Source organism: Phoca vitulina, unplaced genomic scaffold (assembly GCF_004348235.1).
Source record: "Phoca vitulina isolate PV1807 unplaced genomic scaffold, GSC_HSeal_1.0 scaffold4, whole genome shotgun sequence".
NCBI classification, from domain to species: domain Eukaryota; kingdom Metazoa; phylum Chordata; class Mammalia; order Carnivora; family Phocidae; genus Phoca; species Phoca vitulina.
In genome coordinates, this window is record NW_022589707.1 from 11,270,737 (window position 1) to 11,292,523 (window position 21,787).

At 39.3% G+C, this 21,787-nt stretch overlaps 1 protein-coding gene and 1 long non-coding RNA gene across 3 annotated transcripts in view; one reads left to right on the top strand and one right to left on the bottom strand.

The window, feature by feature from the left end:
* Window positions 1-21,787, top strand: part of LOC116630751 — a 73,168-nt gene that overhangs the window by 5,668 nt on the left and 45,713 nt on the right. Inside the window, exon 2 of one of the 2 annotated variants that reach the window (XR_004298996.1) lies at window positions 5,489-5,579. The exons of the other annotated variant lie outside the window; for it this stretch is intronic. This is a non-coding gene — a long non-coding RNA (uncharacterized LOC116630751). The remainder of the gene's footprint in view (window positions 1-5,488; window positions 5,580-21,787) is intronic. 2 annotated transcript variants of the gene reach the window in all.
* The window catches only part of AGBL3 (ATP/GTP binding protein like 3), a 59,854-nt gene continuing 45,649 nt past the window's right edge, over window positions 7,583-21,787 (bottom strand). The window contains exons 15-16 of the mRNA XM_032401535.1: window positions 12,198-12,429; window positions 7,583-8,037 (exon numbers count right to left, since the gene is read on the bottom strand). Of these exons, the coding sequence (XP_032257426.1) occupies window positions 7,614-8,037; window positions 12,198-12,429 (656 nt within the window). The 3' untranslated portion in view covers window positions 7,583-7,613. The remainder of the gene's footprint in view (window positions 8,038-12,197; window positions 12,430-21,787) is intronic.

The following is a 21,787-nucleotide window of genomic DNA, read 5'->3' on the forward strand; positions in this document are numbered from 1 at the left end:
TTTTAATTTATTTGAGAGAGCATACATGCATGAGTAAGCAGAGGAGGGAGAGAGGGAGAGGGAGAATTTCAAGCAGACTCCCTGAGTGTGGAGACCGACGCGGGGCTCAATCCCATGACCCTGAGATCATGACCTGAGCCGAAACCAAGAGTCAGACGCTTAACCGACTGAGCCACCTGGGCACCCCGATCTTGTCTGTTCTGAGAGCTGAGCCATTATCACACAATAACATGGCAGTTTGGGGAGCTTGCTTTTTGATTCATTTTTGAGAAGTCTGCTGGGTCCTCAAGTGCAGAGGTCAGCCTATTCACATTTAAGTGCTGCCAAACACAGACTTTGTACTTTCAGAGGACTGGCCTCTACGAGGGGTGACCCGAGAGATCCATAGCCTTGTATAAACTCATTTAATCTTTTCACTGACCTAACAATGTTCTTCAACCAGGACAGAAAAGCATGTGGCTACCTCTTTATTCCTCCTTAAAGTCTGTTAGCTTCTTATTAAAAATGAAAGGATCATAGCAGCATATGCTGAAGGGAAACCCAAAGGACTCTGTCTCAAGTAGTCAGATTCCAGCACCAGAGCACGGCTCTAGAACCAAGCTGGAAAGATAGCTTTGTGGCAGTCCAACAGGTCTGTGTAGCTCCAAAAGCTTGGTTGCTGGTTGTTGGTATCCCGTGGACCATAGCTATCTGCTTGGAACCCTGTGGAATGTTCTATCTCTAAAGCAAACTAGTGCTGGCAGCCCCGGCCAGACTACCAGTCAGGGAGGCCTGGCTGGATAAAAGACTACACCCTAACTTTGCTCGTTGCTGCACACACACAAAGCCCTGGTGTGTATTGTGCACTGGGGGAGTTATAGAAAGGCCAATTGCAGCCAGAGGAGACTAACCCATAAGCTCTGGCCCCACCTGACACCCTGCAACACCGAGAGGATTAAAGTGGTGTCGTGCCATCACCTACATTCTCTGCCTGTGAGCATGTTCGGGCCCGATGGGGAGACAGGTGCAGGCCCACATTCTGGGGGGAGCCTCCTCCTTCCGAGTTAGTTTCCTTCTGCAGGCTTGAAGCCAGATCCGACCCGGCAAGGTTACAAGGCTGCCCCTTCCCTGTGGGCCTGCCTGAGCCTGTGTTGGGTCGGGGCAGACAAACCGCGCCGGGCAGGTGAAGGGCCTCCCAGAGGCGTTCCTTCACCGTTACGGACTCAGGACACCTCCAGGGACACTGCTGAGGCCTTAACAGTTCCTGTATTCTCCGTGGACCTTGCTGCGTTGGGTCCCAGCGCTCTCGGCGTGCCTCACTGACCCAGGCTCCCTCCCGCACCTGCTACATCGTCAGCACACAGGCCTCTTCAGACCCGGGGTCCCCGCTGGGGGGGGGGGAGCACATCACTGTCTCGGCTGACTTTGCCGTCTTTGGTTTCTTGACACAGAATCTCTCTGTCCTAGTATGTCTCCCGCAGACTGGCGCCCCCGGCTGCTTTCGTCCGCCCCCCAGGACTCTGCCGCGAGAAGTTCTCTCCGCACAGCCTTTGCCCATGGGAGCAAGAGCGAGCCCAGGCTGGCCGGGGAGTCCTGCAGGGTGCCGGGAGAACAGAGGCCCTCGCCAGGCTTAGGGGTGAGGGGCCCAAGAGGGCCGATGCTTGGTGAAGCGGTCCTTGTTTGTTTATAATGTATTTGAAAGAGAAATTGCCAATGAAGAGTTTATAACATGTTTCTAGGGGCACCTGGGTGGCTCAGTCGGTTAAGCATCTGCCTTCAGCTCAGGTCATGATCCCGGGGTCCTGGGATCGAGCCCCGCATCGGGCTCCCTGGTCAGCGGGAAGCCTGCTTCTCCCTCTCCCGCTCCCCCTGCTTGTGCTCTCTGGCTCTCTCTGTCAAACTAATAGAATCTTTAAAAAAAAAAAAAAAAAAAAGTTTATAATATGTTTCTAAAAGTAAAGAATTCAGCCATGGTATAAAAGGTCCTTATTATGGAAAAAAATAACTTAAGCAACCTCTCTTTATATTCGGAAAGAGTGCTCACCCTTCTGAGATAAAAATGAAATATAACTTTTATTTATTATTTGTTTGGTGGTGGAGGGCAGATCATTCTTAAAGCCTAATTCTACAGAGCAATTTATTGATGTCAGGACGAAAGCCCCAGAGTTAGCGGGTCTTTGGTTTCATCTCCTAAAGCCCTCTGCCTGAGCTGGTAGATCAGGGCCAACTTCAGAACCCCACCTCCTCCTGGCATCACTGCTGCCCTGCATGGGGAGCCAAAGATGATCAGAATCCGGGTCATGTTTGCTGAGAGCACGGTGTCACCGTAGATACTCGGCCCTCCTCTTTCATAGTGGCCTCAATTTTTTAAAGGATTTTTTTTTTTTTGGACCTAGAATTTCAGGTTGTCAGTTTTCTTTCAGTTCTTGAAAATTGCAATTCCATTTTCTTCTGGCTTCAACAGTTTCTGTAAAGAAATCAGATCGAATTCTCATAGTTTTTCCCTTGAAGGAAATGTGGCTTCCCCCCCACCCTCTGGCTGTTGTCACAATTTTTCTTTTACCTTTGGTTTTTACTAGTTTGACCATGATGTGTTTAAGTATGGTTTTCCTCACATTTGTCCTGCTCGCGCTCTGCTGAGCTTCACTTCAGATTTCTTCAAATATTGCTTCTCTCATTCACTTCCTTGTCTCCTTCTGGAACTCCGACATTGAGAGTTAGAGACTGTAGATCCCACATCTCTCTCACCCTCTATTCTGGCCTTTTTTTTTTTTTTTTTTTTATCTTCTAAATTTTATTCTGGAGAGCTCTTTTGACCAGTCTTAAAACTGATTTGGTCTGCTGTATCTAGCCTGCTGTTAAACCCATGTAATGAATGATTAAGTTCAGAGATTGTATTTTGCAGTTCTAGAATGTCAATTTGATTCTTTCTGAAAATAAAGCCTAATTCTGTATTGAAATGCTTCATGTTTTCATTGATTTTGTCCACCTTTTCCTGTATGATTTTTAACAAATGATCATTTTGAAATCTTTTCTGTTAACTCCATTTACTGGATTATCTCTGGGCCTGCTTCTGTTGTCTGCTTTCTCTCTTGACTATTGGTCACCTTTTTTTTCATGTCTCCTAATTTTTAATTACATGCTAGACATGGTGTTAATACATTATAGAAGGGCTGGATTATGTTATCTTCTTCTAAAGAATATTTAGTTTTGTTCTGGAAGAATTTGCCTTACTAGCAGATTATCTCTATCTTGTTGGGGTTTTATTTTAATCTTTGTGAGAATGTTCTATTCCAGTTTTGTCCTTCGTCCTAGGATAGAGCCCTTGCTCCTATGCATGGTCTTTATTCACAGGACGTTTTTTTCTGGGGTTTCAATTCAATGTTGGAGATTTTCACCAAGGTGTCTCTATTCTGGTTGAGTTGGAACTCCAGTGTCTTCCCAGGACTCTTTTCTACTCTGTTTACTATATACTTGCCTTTACATAAACATCTTAGGATATGGTCAAGGACCTGAGGGGAACTTTCTACATAGATTTTGGGGGCTATTTTTCTGTGGTTCCTCTTTTTTAGCACCCTGCCTCTAAATTTCAGCTATCGTAGCAGATGCAAACTCTGATCTCTGTTTTGTCTGGCCAGTAAGATTGTTGGGTTCCAATTCTCTGAACCAGGGTTTGGAAAATGCCTTTAGGGAGAAAGGTGGGACTGAAGGCGGGTTTATCCCATATATTCCTTCTCACAAGCATCGCAGTCCTGTGCTATTCACCATCTATTGCCTGAAGTCAATTATTTCATGTAGATGATTTGGTTTTAGTTTCTAGAGGGTGGGTTAGTTCATTACCAGCCTTTCTATAATGGATAGAATTGGACAACCTCATTCATTTTTATAAAAGGATAGCAATATAAATATTTAAGGTTCCTCCATGTCTTCTCATGGCTTGGTAGCTCATTTCTTTTTAGTGCTAAGTAATCCATTGTCTGGATGTACCACAGTTTATTTACCATTCTGCTACTAAAGGGCATCTTGGTTTCATTCAAGTTTTGGCACTTAGGAATAAAGATGCTATTAATATCTGTGTGCAAGTTTTTCTGTGGACATAAGTTTCAACTCCTTTACATGAATACCAAGGACTGTGATTGCTGGATTATATAGTAAGAGTATGTTTAGTTTTGTAAGAAACCACTAAACTGTCTTTCAAAGTGGCTGTACCATTTTTTTTTTTTTTAAGTTTATTATGTTAGTCACCAGACAATACATCATTGGTTTTTGTTGTGGTGATCCATGATCCATTGTTTTCGTATAACACCCAGTGCTCCATGCAGTACGTGCCCTCCTTAATACCCATCACCAGGCTAACCAATCCCCCCTCCCCCCTCCCCCCTAAAACCCTGTTTGTTTCTCAGAGTCCATAGTCTCTCATGGTTCATCTCTCCCTCCAATCCCCCCCCCATTTTTCCCTTCCTTCTCCTAATGTCCTCCATGCTATTCCTTATGTTCCACACATAAGTGAAACCATATGATAATTGACTTTCTCTGCTTGACTTATTTCACTTAGCATAATCTCCTCCAGTCCCATCCATGTTGATGTAAAAGTTGGGTATTCATCCTTTCTGATGGCTGAGTAATATTCCATTGTATATATGGACCACATCTTCTTTTTTTTTTTTTTTTAAAGATTTTATTTATTTGAGAGAGAGAATGAGATCGAGAGAGAGCATGAGAGGGGGGAGGGTCAGAAGGAGAAGCAGACTCCCTGCTGAGCAGGGAGCCTGATGCGGGACTCGATCCCGGTACTCCAGGATCATGACCCGAGCCGAAGGCAGTCGCTTAACCAACTGAGCCACCCAGGCGCCCTGGACCACATCTTCTTTATCCATTCATCTGTTGAAGGGCATCTCGGCTCTTTCCACAGTTTGGCTATTGCAGACATTGCTGCTATGAACATTGGGGTGCATATGGCCCTTCTTTTCACTACATCTGTGTCTTTGGGGTACATACCCAGTAGTGCAATTGCTGGGTCATAGGGTAGCTCTATTTTTAAATTTTTGAGGAACCTCCACACTGTTTTCCAAAGTGGCTGTACCAACTTGCATTCCCACCAACAGTGTAAGAGGGTTCTCCCCTTTCTCCACAACCTCTCCAACATTTGTTGTTTCTTGCCCTGTCCATTTTGGCCATTCTAACTGGTATAAGGTGGTATCTCAGTGTGGTTTTGATTTGGATTTCCCTGATGGCTAATGATGATGAACATTTTTTCACGTGTCTGTTAGCCATTTGTATGTCTTCTTCAGAGAAGTGTCTGTTCATGTCTTCTGCCCCAAAGTGGCCGTACCATGTTTTATTTCATACACTATTAGGAAGTATTTTCTCTGCTTCTGTCTTCTGTTAGAGATTGTAGAGATTTGGTGTAATTTCTTAAATTTTTTGTAGAATTCAGTCAGCCCACCTGGGCCTGGTGATTTCGCTTTTGACAACTTATTTATTGATTCCATCTCTTTACTTGCTACAGGCTCCTTCAGCTGGTCTGTCTCTTCCTGTGTGCATTCGGGCAGATTGCGTCTTTCAGGGAATTGGTCTGTTCCATATAGGTTAACCAAATTGTGAGTAGAGAGTTGTTTGGAATATTATTTTATTAACCTTTTAACATCTGTGGTATCAGTACTGATGGTCTCTCATTTCTGATATTAATTTGTGTCTTTTTTTTTCTTAGTTAACATTGCCATAAGTCCATAAATTTTATTGACAATGGAATATTATTCAGCATTATAAACAAATTAGCTATTAAGCCATGAAAAGACATGATAAAATGTATATGCACATTACTAAGTGAAATAAGCCAATCTGAAAAGGCTACATATTATGTGAGTCCAACTATGTGATATTATGGAAAAGGTTAAACTATAGAGACAGCAAAAAGATGAGTGATTGCCAGGGGTTAGTGGGGAGAGAAAGATGAATATGCAGAGAGAATATTTAGGGCAGTGAAACTACCTTTTTTTTTTTTTAAGATTTTATTTGAGAGAGAGAAATATTGAGAGAGCATGAGAGAGAGCACGAGCAGGAGGGAGGGGAGAGGGAGAAGCAGAAGCAGACTCCCCGCTGAGCAGGGAGCCCGATGCAGGACTTGATCCCAGAGTCCCAGGATCATGCATGACCTAAGCCAAAGGCAGATGCTTAACCGACTGAGCCACTCCAGTGAAACTAAGCTGTATGGGTACTGTAATGGTAGATATATTCCGTTAGACTTTTGTCCAAACCCACAGAATGTACAACACTCAGAGTAAACCCTAATGTAAACTATGGACTTTGGATGGTAATGATGTATCAGTATAGGTTCATTAGTTGTAATAAGTGGTGGGCAATGGTGATAATGGGGAGGCTATGTATATGTATGTGTGGGTATCAAGGAGTTTATGGGGGAAATCTCTGTACTTTCTGCTCAGTATTGATGTGAACTTTCTCTAAAAAATAAACTCTATTAAAACCAAAAATAAAACCAAAACAAAAATATAGCAGTTACTCTTTTACTATCCCAGTGAGCTCTCCTTGAACCCTCTTTGGCTATTGTAATTGTTGAGAGTAGACTACCCAACCTTAGGTTTTCTTAGTTACATCTTGCTACCATGACCTAATTAGCTTGTAGCCTATAACTTTCATGTGCCTCATCTACCTGATTCTCATTCTGCTTATCCTTATCCTGTAATGGACACCACTGGTGACCTGTGACTCTTGTTTTCTCACTTATCACATCCATCTTGACTTATTTGCCTGACATACCTATTTCTCTGCAGTGTCCTTGAGGAATTCCACCACTGCTGTCTTATCAGTGATAAACTGTGAGATGTTCTACTTGCTTTCACATGAATAAATGGCTGGAGATGTACATTCATTAGCTCTAAAGCAAACTGCACATCTGATCTTTTACATGGTTGCTACATTTTGAGAAGTAAAATGACCATTGTATACCATAATCTATGCATTTCAGTGCCATTTTGTGACACACTTGCTCTGTGCAATTAACGTCCTTTAATATATAGTATTTTCTTTAATTGTTGGAGCTATACAACTTAGTACTTTCCTATGCACCCTCTTATTCTGTAATTATTTTAGTCTTGTGTGTTTTATATGTACAATTATACAGTAATCTTCTAGTGGGGAGAAATGTCTTTTATATCACTGATGGTTTCTAGCACACTAAAGATAAAACAGAAATTCAAGAAAAGATGTTTGTTGACTGATTCATTAAGGTGCCTAGTAGGGATGTTAAAGTCACTGATGGTACATGTCATTCCGTCCTTGAGTTCTTAGTTTTTTTGGTGTTCTATGCATACGTTGTTTTGGGAGAATTCAAAAGTTCATAGATTTTTTTTCCATCTTGGCAAAAATCAAATATAAATAAGTGATTTTAAATTTTCTGTATTTTCTCTGGATTTCTTTCTAAATCTCTGAAAGATGTTGTCACTAATGAAGATGGGTTATCTAGACTTTTAGTATATGCATATGTATGTGTAAGGGGAGGGATAGAGATAGAGGGCTGGGGAGGGCTTTTTCTCTTTCTTTCTTTTCCTTTTCTTTTTACTATGTAAGCATATGGTATTTTTCATCCACGGTTTTCAGAGTAGCATAAAGCTAAATTATTTGTCCCTTTGGAACTTCAAATAGAAGGTGGGCTGTCCATGATTCTTACTTGGTTGCTCATCCCTATTTTTAGTTGGACGTGGAGCTATTTGCGTTGAGTTTTGCTCATTGGATTCTTCAGCTTGAAGACTCTTTTCTTTGATAGTATCTGCATCCTTTTCAAAACTTGAGGGAGTAGTCTCCCATTTGCTGCTGAGAGGTTTCATGTCTTTAGTCTTTGTGGCCTTGATTTGAGAGTGTTTTTTCTTCTTCTTGGGCACTTTGAGAGCTGACAGACTTTCAAGTGATCTCTGGGACACAGACTGGAGCCACTCTGGAGAGCTTACTGTAAGATTCCTTTGGCTTATAAAAGGGTGATTTCTGGGTGGTGTCCAGGATGTGCCGTATCTCTTTGTATTTATGTAAGTAGCTGGCATTAGTCTAGAAAAGAAATGAAATACGAGTTTTTGTCATGTACGCTAGGTATTTGTAGTCCTTAGGTATTTTAGTTTAAGTCTTATTTTTAAATCCTTTGGTGAATTCATCTTCCCTTAGGACCTTTACCATTATTTCTATGAGAATGATCCATGTCTTCAATTTCTGCTCATGATTTTTCAGAACCACTCCTGAAGAGTGGATAAAAAGGAATATCATCCTCTTGTACTTCTGAATGCCAAGAGGGTATGTTTGAGATACGTGCCCTGACCCAAGCTTCCTCATACAATGGCCACTCTGGGCCTCAGTGCCTTACCTATACATCTAGTTAGTAAATGTTCTCTAAAATTCCACTTTTCTCTAAAAATCTACTTGTTTATTCTATTAGAATATACTTAGTTATATGCTATACATTTTTTTTTCTACAGTCAGTAAAAAGATCAATATGAGTCCAAGAGATGGAAGCTGCATCTATTTCTTCCTGGAAGTGGAAAATCTCTCCAGTCCCATTTTGATCTGCATAGTGTTTCTCAAGAATTTTTATCATTAATAGATGGAATGCCAAATATGAGATTTATTGCTTAATATCTGATTTCTGAACAATGTTTGACAGAGATAAAGAGATGTAAATCATCTTGCTAATATGATATTGATTAGTATCCGCCTAGACTCTATTCACTTTGGTTACAAACAGAACGGACAATTTAAGTTCCAGCCCTAAAGTTATGTTCAACTGTTACATTCTGTAGCATGAGAATTCTGCCAGCTGTGGAAGCACATTAAGTATTCTCTCCCTGGTCCAAATTTGGATAGATGTCTAAAATGGTTTGACAAAAGTGTGATTTTTCTCATTTTTTGGTTTATTCTCACTTTGGTCTGTAATCTCTTACTATGGGTGACAGTATGTGTGCTGAGCCAATCGGACAAAATACATAAAGCCATAAAGAAGTTCAAAGAGCAAAAAATATCCACTTGATTGTATTTAAGTATATAGTGAACTAATCTGTTAAGAATGGTCTTGCTTGCTATTTTCCTATTTTTTCTTATCTCCATGTATACCTACGGTAGATACTTTGGGGAAGGGTCTGCTCCAGGCACAAGGTGCCCTTCTCTGGGGACTGACTACCTCTTGATCCACAAGGGTAGGCCTTCCATCAGCCATTTGTTGTTGTTGTTTTTTATAGATTTTATTTATTTTTATTTATTTGACAGAGAGAGACAGTGAGAGAGGGAACACAAGCAGGGGGAGTGCGAGAGGGAGAAGCAGGCCTCCCGCCGAGCGGGGAGCCCAATGCGGGGCTCGATCCCGGGACCCTGGGATCATGACCTGAGCTGCTTAATTGACTGAGCCACCCAGGCGCCCCTCCATCAGCCATTTGTAGCTATCTGTTCTCTACCCGCTGGCATGGTTGCCAATCAGATTCTCTTTCCCTGTAACTTAGAATCGGGAAGGAGAGACAGTGAGTCTTGTAAGTGAAAGTGCTTGGAGGATGCAAATTTGTGCAGTTAAGAGGTATAAAAAGATTTCTGTAGAGAGAGAAAAGCAGAAATTGAAGATGGATAAAGAGTTCGGGTGGCTTTGCATTCCCTAGTTTCAGCCCTTTTCTGAGACCTGGCTGAAAACTCTCTCCCCTTTATTTCCATAAATAGTCTTGGGTTTTCTTATACTTCTTACCTCTTACCCTACCTTATATTTTTGATTAAGCTAGCTTAAATTGGTTTCTATTATTTGCAACCAAAGAGTTCTTAATTAATACAGTCTATTAGCTGTCTACCCTTCCAGACTCAGGCCAATCCACACTGAGTACATTTCTGGGTTCAAGTGTGTAAGAGATCTCTCATGAAAATGATTAAAAATCAAGCTATGTCTTGTCACCTGTGCCTAGGTCCATTGTATTTTGTTATTAGTTTCCTGATTTTTTAGTCTGCTGATATTATCATATGTGTTTGATCCCTTGTGTGCCTGGGCCTATGTATGCTGTCTGTTTCTCCCATATAAGCTGACCTATTAGATATAATTTCTTTCCTTTTTTTTATTGTGTTCAGTTAGCTACTGTACAGTACATAATTAGTTTCTGAGGTAGTGTCCAGTGATTGACTAGTTACGTGTAACGCAGTCTGTTAGGCACCGCCTTCCCCAGCATGACAACTGTCCCTTCTGATTGGAAACTGCCACCAACTGCCTATTCTTGTAATTTTATTGACTTTGCTGATTATACTATAAAGAAGTAGGCATTAATCAAAATTTAGGGGGAAAAAAGCATAAAAGAGGAATATCATCCTCTGTCAATGCTTTATCCAGAGAGAATCATTGTTGGGACTATGCTACCAGAGATTTTTCTAGGTGTATACGTGTTTGTGTATAAGATGTATACATTAAATAGATTTACATAGTCCATAAATGCAACCATACCAAAGTTGTTCTGTAGTTTTTATTCACTTATGCATTGTGAACAGTATCCCATGTTAATCTGTACTTATATTTCATGGCTACATAATATTTCATTTTATCGATATACTATAATTAAGCAATTTTTCTATTGTTGAACATTTAGGTTCATTTCTTTTCCTTTTTCTTTGACTCTTATAAACAATACTGAAATGAACATTGGGGTGTCTGGGGTTCAGTCAGTTGAGTGTCTGACTCTTGATTTCGGCTCAGGTCATGATCTCAGGGTTGTGGGATCAAGCCCCACATCAGCTCTGCGCTCAGTGGGGAGTCTGCTTCAGATTCTCTCTCCCTCTCCCTCTGTCTCTCCCCACCCACCCTCACTCATTCTCTCTCTAAAATAAAAATAAATCTTTAAAAATATATAAAGAAGTAAACATCACTACAGAAACCTCTTACCTGGGTTTTTTTTCCCCTTTTTCCCGAGGTTTAATTTCTTTTTTTTTTTTTGAGAGAGAGGAAGAAAGAGGTGGGGGAGGGGCAGAGGGAGAAGGAGAGAGAGAGAATCTTAAGCAGGCTCCATGCTCTGCGCAGAGCCTGATGTGGGGCTTGATCTCACAACCCTGAGCTCATGACCTGAGCTAAAATCAAGAGTCAGACACTTAACAGACTGAGCCACCCAGGCGCCCCATCCCTAGGTTTAGTTTCTAAAAGTGGAATTTTTTAGTGGAAATGAATGTATGATATTGAGGATTTTTCATTTATATTGTTGGATTGCCTTCCAAAACTCTGCATCAAAAAACCCCCCAAAACCAAAAGAAAAACAGCTCTGTATCAGTTCATATTCCAACCATCAGTGAGTGAATGCTTCCATTGAGAAGCAAAAATGAATAGTATTTCATTATTGTTTTAATTTGCACTCCTTCAATTTAAGTGAGATTAAACATTTTAAATATTCATTGACCAATTTTTTTCTTTTGTGAATTTCTGGTTCATAGCCTTTGCTCATTTTCCTACTGAAATATTCACAATTTTGTCATTGTTGTGTAGGTTATCTGTGAATATTAAGTTTGTTGGTCCTCTGTTTTTTCATTTATATTTTAAAGAGAATATAACAGACTCTGAAAACAAAATGTCTATTGGCTGTGTGACCTTGGACAAATTACTTACTCTCTTTGTACCTCAATTTCCTTACATGTAGAATGTAAAACATTATGTGCATGTGTGTATAAACACAGAATTGTGTCTAGCATACAGAAGATACTTCATCAAGATTTGTTAATAATATTTTCAGCTTGCTGTTGTCTTTTAGGTATATGTGTTTCCTTTTAGTCTTAGTGATGGTTCTATTATTTTTTATCTTTAAAAGAAATCTGGTCTTATTCTTTATGCTTTCCTCTGAATATCAATAAGCTTAAGTAATTCAAGTCAATTATTTCTAATTCTGGTTGCTCCCTAGGATTATAAGGCTTAAACACATCAGAAAAATCTGAAGTCAGGCTACAGTCATACTTTATTCACACAACTTTAATTAGAGATCCAAATTAACGAGTGATTTCACGCAAATAAACAATCAAATAAGGCCTGATAACCTACTCCCTTCACATATACAATGTTTTCTGAATGGCTTTGGTTTTTTGTTCCTTTGTCAAATGTGGTGTAGCTGCCACCATTTTTAAGAGCATATGTTTGTTCCGTAGGATAATGAATTAATAAGCATTGCTTCCTTATAAAAATGTATTAAATAGCTGAGAATGACAAAATTGTATTGACTTACTGATGTTGAATTTGGCAGTTGGTTCTTGGGTTGAGTATTTGTTTCATCTGAGGGGTTTGCGCATTTTTAGTACTTTCCATGATAGGGAGCAAATACTGCAATATTTCTTGAGTTTGAGCTATTCTTTTATCCCTGTAGATTCTTTTTTCATCATCTGTCCAATTTATGCCAGTCTTCTTGCTCTGGAAAGAAGTACATTCTTTCATTTTGCTTTTAAGGTTGTGATGCAGATCTGGGGAGCAACCACAAATATATGTATAGATACATGAACTGAATTGACTCAACAATTATTTATTGAACATTATGTGCCAAGGATCTATCTAAAAATTCTTATCCATTTGAAGCTTATATTTTAATTACAGAGTCAGAAAATAGCAAATAAGTAACATATATAATATGTCAGATAATGATAAAGTTTACAGGTTAAAATAAAGCTGGGGAGGGGAATAAAGAATTTTGGGGGAAGGGGCTGATTTCTGTTTTTTTAAAAGGTGTTCAGGGAAGGCCTCTCTGTGAAGCTGCCATGTCAAAGGAGTTAGGGAGTGAGTCAAGCAGATACCAGAGGAAAAGAGCATTCTAGGCAAGAAAAATAGTAAATGCAAAGGCCCTGAACTAGGAGCATGGTAGTGTACTGAAGGGTCACCAAGATGACCCAAGTGGCTAAAGCAGATTGAATTAAGGGGAAAGAGCTAAGATAGCAGCTCAGCAAGGTGACTTGGACTGAGTTCACATGGTGCCTCACAGGCCATTGTAAAGACTGATTTTACTGAGTGTGAAACGGGGAGCTACAGAAAGGTTTTGATTTTGAGCAGAGGAGTATCAACATCTGAGATTTGTTTTAGCAGGACCCTGCTGTTATATAACCCTGTATTTTGAGATAATTAGTGTGGGATGTGAGAAGAAAGGAGTCCGTGGTGACTGCAAAGCTTCTGATCTTGGGAAACAGAAGGATGGAGATATGGGAAAGACCATGGGAAGGGCATGCTGGAAATCCCTTCTTTACTACAGGATATGAAGGAATTATTATTTTGTTAATTGTGATAATTATTATAATAACATTTTTAAAAAGTGTTTATCTCCCCCTTCCATTAGTAAGACTACTCTAAAAAAAAAACTCAGAAAATAACAAGTGTTGATAAGGATGTGGAGAAATTAGAACCCTGGCATACTGTTGCTGGGAATGTAAAATGGTGCAGTCACTATGAAGAAAAGTATGGTGGATCCTCAAAAAATTGAAAATAGAATTACTATATGAGCCAGCAATTCTACGTCTGGGTATATGCCCCAAAGAGTTGAAAGCAGAGTTTCAAAGAGTTATTTGTATATGTTCATAGAAGCAGCATCATTCAATTCACAGTAGCCAAAAAGGTAGAAGGAACCCAAGTGCCTATTGATGGATGAATGGATAGACAACAGGTGGTAGATACATACAATGGAGTGTCACTCAGCCTTAACAAGGAAGGAAATTCTGACACCTCCTACACCATGGATGAAACTTGAGGACATTATGTTCAGTGAAATAGACCAGTCACAAAAAGACAAATAATGTGTTTGTCTTCCAAATATTTGATTCCACTTATATGAGGTACTTAGAATAGTCAAAGTCAGAGAGATTCAAAGTAGGATAGTTGCCAGGAGCTGGGAGGAGTGAGGAATGGGGAGTTGTTTAATGGGTATAGAGTTTCAGTTTTGTAAGATGAAAAGAATTTTGGAGATTGTGTACATGACAAGGTGAATGTACTTGACGCTAAAAAATAGTTAAGATGGTAAATTTTATTTCATGTGTATTTTGACACAATTCTTAAAAATCCAATAGGAGAGAGCTGAGGGATAAAAAGAAACCCTGAGTAAAGCCTGAAGGAAGGCTAGTAGACATTTTAAAGGATGTGGCAGGATTACTTATAACTATAATGCCTAAGGTGGTACGCAGACAACATGAGAAAAAGTAGAATACACTTAGAATAAACGCATTAAATACGTTATGCTTTGTAAAAAGAAAAGTTAGAGATACACACTGAACTATTTATGGGCAAAATGATATGATATGATGAATGTGATTTAAATACTTTAGTAAAAAAAGTGGGAATATAGATGAAAGAATAGCAGGATGCTGGTAACTATTAAGGGTGGGTCCTAGGACCCAGTGGATTCATTATCATATTCTCTCTACTCTTGTTTATGTTTGCATTTTCCACAGTAAGGCTTTTAAAAAAAGGAATTGTCCATTATTAAAAGTGAATGTTGACTATATTTTGAGAAAGTGAGAAAGAGTGTAGTAATTAGAATTATGTTACTGAGGAAATCGATGGGCAGGAGATCTAGGGCATCACTGATAGTTGGGAGAGTACACATTTGGACTTCATTTTTTAAAATTTCAATATCCCTCCAAAAAAGAGAGATGAGTATAAGAAACTCCCTCTTAAACCCATCACGCAGCTTCAATAACTGGATTTCTTTTTGCTCCTATGATGATCATTAGTTAGAACCCATCACTGGCACGAGGTGAAATGGTTATTGGTAGCTAATATAAACAACCTGTGCAGGTCAAGCACGTTCCAAGGAGACTTAGTGATGCCTGGAATGTCATGACTCACTTTTGGGCGCTGGTGGTCTAGCTAAATAGAAGACTGGATACTGCAAGAGTACTGGGTTTGTGTTTACCAAATCCAAAGAAGAAATGACTTAGATAGAAACCTCTCTGCCAGGATTTATTACTCCTCCCCTACTCTCCTCAGTCAGTTGAACTTCTGTGTTTTTGCCATAGCTCATCAGTAAATATAAACTCTTCCAGAACTGAAGAAGTCTGACGGGACCTCTAATCTCTGACAGAATCCATCTCATTTCCTACTTGATAAGTTCAGTAATGGGAAAGGACAATTTATTCTGTAATAAATTGAGTGATAACGAAGCTAGGACATTTTAGAGGAAAATGTATAGCCCTAAATGCATATGTTGTAAAAAAAAAAAAAAAAAAAAAAAAAAGGCGGGGAGGACAACACAAAAGAATAAGAAAAGATAGCTCCTTCTGAAGTGACTTCAGGTAAAAAAAAAATTGTAGAGTTTTTATTAGTATGTCATCAAGATTCACCAGGACATATGCCTGTGAGATAATATAATCAAGGGGCGCCTGGTGGCTCAGTCAGTTAAGCGTCTGCCTTCGGCTCAAGTCATGATCTTGGGGTCCTGGGATCGAGTTCCACATTGGGCTCCCTGCTCAGTGGAGAGCCTGCTTCTCCCTCTCCTGCTCCCCCCTGCTTGTGCTCTCTCTTTCTCTGTCAAATAAATAAATGAAATCTTTAAAAAAAAATAATGTAATCAAGAATCTGAGAATCTCAGCTCAGGAAAGGTTGAATAAGGTTGAGAAACAGAATTTTTAGTAGCTGTGGTGGACACTGAAAAAAAATTCTCCCTTTTCAACAAAATTCCATGAAGACTACCTGTCTCCAATCTCACTCCTATTTTAAAATACACTTTAATTAGATTTGTACCTCTGTCATTCTACTGAAATTTCTCTGACCCAGATCCTGAATAAAACCTCCATGTTGTAAAACCCAATAGTAAATCCACATCACTTATCAGAAGCATTAGACTTAGTTGATTATTCCCTCCCCCTTGCTACACCTTCTTACTTAACTTCCAGGACAACACATCCTGACCCACAAGGTGCTCCTTATGCTTCTTTGTTGGTTCTTATTCTTTTCCTGATCCATCAGTACTGGAATTCCCAAGGATTTGCTCAACCCTCTTCTATTATCGGTCCTCAGGAGTCTCATCCAGGTTCACGCACTAAAATCCTATCTTTATCTGAAAATACCTAAATGTATATCCAGCCCAGACCTCTTCCTTGAACTCCAGACTCCTATATCCAACTGCTAATTCAGTACCTCTGCTTCAGTGTCTGAAAGGCATTTCAAAAACAAGTCTAAACGGAATTGCTGCTCGGCACTCAGTCTTTACCATCCCAGTTGAGGATAACCCCACCTAGCTAGTCGGCCCTCAGTCTTTACCATCCCAGCAGAGGATAACCCCACCTAGCTAGTCGGCCCTCAGTCTTTACCATCCCAGCAGAGGATAACCCCACCTAGCTAGTCGGCCCTCAGTCTTTACCATCCCAGCAGAGGATAACCCCACCTAGCTAGTCGGCCCTTAGTCTTTACCATCCCAGCAGAGGATAACCCCACCTAGCTAGTCGGCCCTCAGTCTTTACCATCCCAGCAGAGGATAACCCCACCTAGCTAGTTGCTCTGGAAACTAAAACTCTGGTAATTCAACAGTTGTAAACAATTGTGAAACCATCACCACATTCAAGATCTAGAAAAGATCATCCCTAAGAGATTCCTTGTGTTCCTTTCTAGTCCATTCTTCCCTTCATCTCCTACTCTATCCCTTCTTCCTCCAGGAAAACTTTATCTTTTTTTTGTCTCTATAAATCAGTTTGCATTTCATATACATGAGATTTTGTACAGCATTTACTGTTCTGTGTCTGACTTCTTGTACTCAGCACAATGATTTTGAGATTCATCCATGTCATGTGTATCAGTTCATTTCTTTTTTATTCTCTGGTATGGAGAAGGCATCAATGATGAGGTATTGGGAATAAGGCAATTAAATAGATTTTTTTCAAAGCTATATTAAACTTTTTTTTCCTGTATTAAATTCATATAGAAATTAAATAAGGCAAGTATTTTTCAGAATCAGGACTAAAATGGCTATTAATCCTCTCTGTTCCAAATTTCATAGGATTTATTAATGATGATATAGTGAAAGCAATCTTTGTTATTAAAATCCTAAGCAAACAAACAAACCACCTTCTGTTGGTATCCTTGTCTTCTCAGTCCAACTGGGAGTCTGTGTGCTCACTGGACACTTGAAGGATGTCACTTTGAAACAGTTTCCATACAAATCAGTGCTCTGGGGCTGAATTATTTCGTGGATTGGCTTCTCACCAGTTTCTGACAGCTGTCTTTGTTGGTCTTTGCTGAGCCTCTGAATCCTATTTTGGGAGCTGAAAGAAATTGGGTACTTTGATTTCAGTGTCAACGGTGAACTATCTGTCTAATCAAGAGTAATGTAATGTCATGTTATATTTGTATATTACACCTCACAGTATGTAAAGGAGACTTACAGATATTATCTTACTTGGGGATCTCACCAGTCCTATGATTTAGGCAGGTGCCCAATGTTATCCCTATCTTACATCAGAGAGGGAGTGTTAAGGAATCAGAATGGTTAAGCTATTTGCTCAAGATCATGCAGCTAATAAGAGGGAGGGGCAGGTCTAGAATTCACATCTTGTAACTCCAATACTTTTTCTACTTCCTCTTATTTTGATATCTCATTTGATGTCTTTCCATAGATATGAAAAGTAATATATTTTTAAAAATTGTCTTAGTTTGATCAATTCTAGATTCAAGTACAGGCATGCCCAAAGATGGTTTCTTACCTATTTTGTAGGTTTTGGGGGCAGGAGAGTTTGCATATTTCCACAGAACCCATTATATTGAGTAGAAACCAAGTTCTTAGAAGAGCCACGGAAGGAAGAAAGCACATACCATGTTTCCTCTGTTGAACAAATTCAGTCTACCCTCAGATACTTACTATTCCATGGTTCAGATGGTTGTTCATGTCATTATTCCTAAGAACAGGAAAACTTGCCAAGGGGACTAGTGATATAATAATTACTGGTATAGACAAAACTACCAAGTTTATCTATGTTATCCCTGAATTCACTTTCTATTCTTCTTCCAGTTTTTAGGTACTACTATTAGCCCTATATGACCAATGTTCCAATTGCTATTACAGGTCATAATTTGATAGTCATCCATTCTAAAGTACTAAATAATTATGACAGCAATATTTTTTTTTAAAAAGAGAAACTCAGATAATGCAGTGACAAATGCACAGAAATAAATGTATAATTGTAGATTTTAAGGCATCCATTGGGGATAGTTTGGGAATACTGAAATCTCAGTATCTTTCAAAATGCATCAGATAAGCACTGCTATGTATAACCTTGGCCTAGTCTCAGATACTATGAAGAATATAAGGAGACGTCAATTGGCAACTGTTATAAAAAAGCTACTTTTCCCTGTTGCTTTAATTCAGAATCAAAATCATAGAAGCCAGAGGAGAAGAAATAAGGTAGTCAGGTAGAAGAAATCTAGTTCTCCTACCTCAAATATCTTTTTAGAAGCCAAGCAGGAGCTCGTCCAGGTATTTTCACTAAAAAGAGAATATACCATAAAATTTCTGAACAGAGATTTTTTTTTTTTTAAGATTAATGAAACTTAGTATTTTTACTTCTTGACAATTACTTCATTCATACATTGAGTGGCTAGCTTAACTGAGCTTATCTTCAATTAATCTGCCATTGTTTTACTCAGACATAAAGTGTATTAGTACTTATTTCCCCCAGAAGCCTTTTTAATTAAACTGTTTCAAAAGAATAGCAAACAGTAGAAATGCCTATCCAATAACTGTCAAACAATTCAGAACTGAAAATATGTTAGATCTGTGAAGGATATCTACATGTACAGTAAGGTGACTAACTGTTTAGAGAGCCCACTTAGGACATAGCCATGTCAGACCAAAAAAATAGTATAACAGGTAGACATGTATTATGACTTTATTTTTATTTTTTAAAGATTTAATATATTTATTTGACAGAGAGAGAGACAGCGAGAGAGGGAACACAAGCAAGGGGAGCAGGAGAGGGAGAAGCAGGCTTTCCACCGAGCGGGGAGCCCGATGCGGGGCTCCATCCCAGGACCCTGGGATCATGACCTGAGCCGAAGGCAGACGCCTAATGACTGAGCCACCCACGCGCCCCACATGTATTATGATTTTAACATTAAATTTTAAAAAAGGTATTTAAAATGACATTCTGTATTTGATTTTCTGTTACATAAACACTATTATTTAAGCAAAACAATAAGGACCAGTTAACAGTGGCAATTACCAGTAACTTACAGAACACATTAAATAGTGTGAGAATAATAGAACAATATTTTTGTTTCTCTCCTCTGATACAGATTTTAACTCGTTATTGGATATTTAAATTTTACAATCCATATTATTGTGCATTTTTAAGACACATAAATATAAGACTTTTAAAAGCTAAAGTAAATATAATGGAGCTAACAGATACTTCCTATATTTAATAAGAATTAACAATGATGGATTTATGTCCCATGATAAAGTAGGATATTTTTTTTTTTAAAGATTTTATTTATTTATTTGAGAGAGAGAGAATGAGAGACAGAGAGAATGAGAGACAGAGAGCATGAGAGGGAGGAGGGTCAGAGGGAGAAGCAGACTCCCTGCCGAGCAGGGAGCCCGATGCGGGACTCGATCCCGGTACTCCAGGATCATGACCTGAGCCGAAGGCAGTTGCTTAACCAACTGAGCCACCCAGGCGCCCTAAAGTAGGATATTTTTGCACTTTGTGTTCCCTTTTCTGATAATACTTCTCTGAACTGCCTGTACCTTTTGGATGTTCCTCTTTTACATAGTGGTAACACTGCCACGTTCAGAGACCTGACTTGCTGGTCTCCTTTAATCAAGCCCACTTTACACTGGTCCCTGGTGGCGGTCCAGTGCAATGACATCGAGTTAGAGATCCCATCAACAGACGGATCCGAGCATGCAGTACGATTTTACTTACTAGCAGCAGCAGGTGTTTGGACTTGTAAGGAATTAGTTTCCATCTCTCTAAAAATGTCCAAGCTTACTTTTAGTAGACTAGCTTTTTGGCATTCAGGCCATCTGCATCTTTAAATTCATCGTGTAGGCTCTGCATATCTGAAATGTCCATTGTTTTTAGACCCTTTGAAGCACACCGGATATCACCATATGTTAAACTTCTTTCTCGGGGGAAAATGTTTATAAAGCAAAGAGGTAATCTGAACTTAAACTGAAGGTGGATTTCAAATAAATTAGTTTTTCATGGCTGTTTGATTTGGCTGCCCCTGTCTGGTGACATATCTTTGAGTTTTGAGGCAGTCTTTCTTCCCCCTAAAAGTCATTTTCTTTTTCACTGTGTGAGTTTTTGTCATAACCTACATACAATGCCAAATAGTTCGGGTGCAATGAATCCTTTTCTACAGTCCTTGGTGCTTCTTCAGAGATCTTCAAACAGTTTTAGAGAAACAGCATATAAATTATTTCACTGTGGTCCTTCCCTATATTCTAATCTTCAAAGTATTTCCAAATTAAGAGGACATTTTTCTTGTCCCACGTGTTGAAAATGTGATTTAATGGCAGACTAACATTTTGATGGCTTGCCTATAGCTGGCAACAATGACAGACATCTCGTAGGCCCAGGTCTAAGGAAGCGATCTTCTTCCTTTCTATAAAGTCAAAAATTTCATTAAGTGTTTCTGCAAATTTTGAGGAAACTAAAAAGTGACCAGAAATTTTCATTATGAAAGCTTCAATATCACAGGATAGCAAATCACATTATTTTTAAAAAGTAATTAATTAAAAAAATTTTTTTAATTAACATATTATTTGTTTCAGGGGTACAGGTCTGTGATTCATCAGTCTTACACAATTCACAGCACTCACCATAGCACATACCCTCCCCAATGTCCATCACCCAGCCACCCCATCCCTCCCACCACCCTCCACTCCAGCAGCCCTCAGTTTGTTTCCTGAGATTAAGAGTCTCTTATGGTTTGTCTCCCTCTCTGGTTTCATCTTGTTTCATTTTTCCCCTCCCTTCCCCTATGATCCTCTGTCTTGTTTCTCAAATTCCTCATATCAATGAGATCATATGATACTTGTCTTTCTCTGATTGACTTATTTTGCTTAGCATAATACCCTCTAGTTCCATCCACATCGTTGCAAATGGCACAATTTCATTTTCTTGATGGCTGCATAATATTCCATTGTGTGTGTATATCCATTCATCTGTTGATGGACATCTAGGCTCTTTCAATAGTTTGGCTATTGTGGACATTGCTGCTATAAACATTGGGGTGCATGTGCCCCTTCGGATCCCTACATTTGTATCTTTGGGGTAAATACCCTGTAGTGCAATGGCTGGATCGTAGGGTAGCTCTATTTTCAACTTTTTGAGGAACCTCCATATTGTTTCCCAGAGTGGCTGCACCAGCTTGCATTCCCACCAACAGTGTAGGAGGGTTCCCCTTTCTCTGCATCCTCGCCAACATCTGTCCTTTCCTGACTTGTTAATTTTAGCCATTCTGACTGGTGCAAGTCACACTATTTTTTAGTACAAGGTGTGAAGACATGTAGCTGGTAAGATCTTTTCATTTTCTTTGATAGAAGTTTATGGATGGAATGAAATGTGCCAAATTTTACCTTTTCACTGCCAACCATGCAGATACATGAGCAAAGTACAGTTTATATTTGGACAACACATTAACAATACAAATATTTGTTTTCTGTGGTTCTGTTCTTTTTCCTCTCCTCCTGGCATCCCAATTGTGTATATATTACATCTTCTAAAATTGTCCCACAGACCTTTCATATTCTGTTTGTTTTCCTCCTTCTTGTTCTTTGCATTTCAGTTTGGGAAGTTGGTCTTACCTATCCTTAAGCTCACTGATTCTTTCCTTGACCACTTC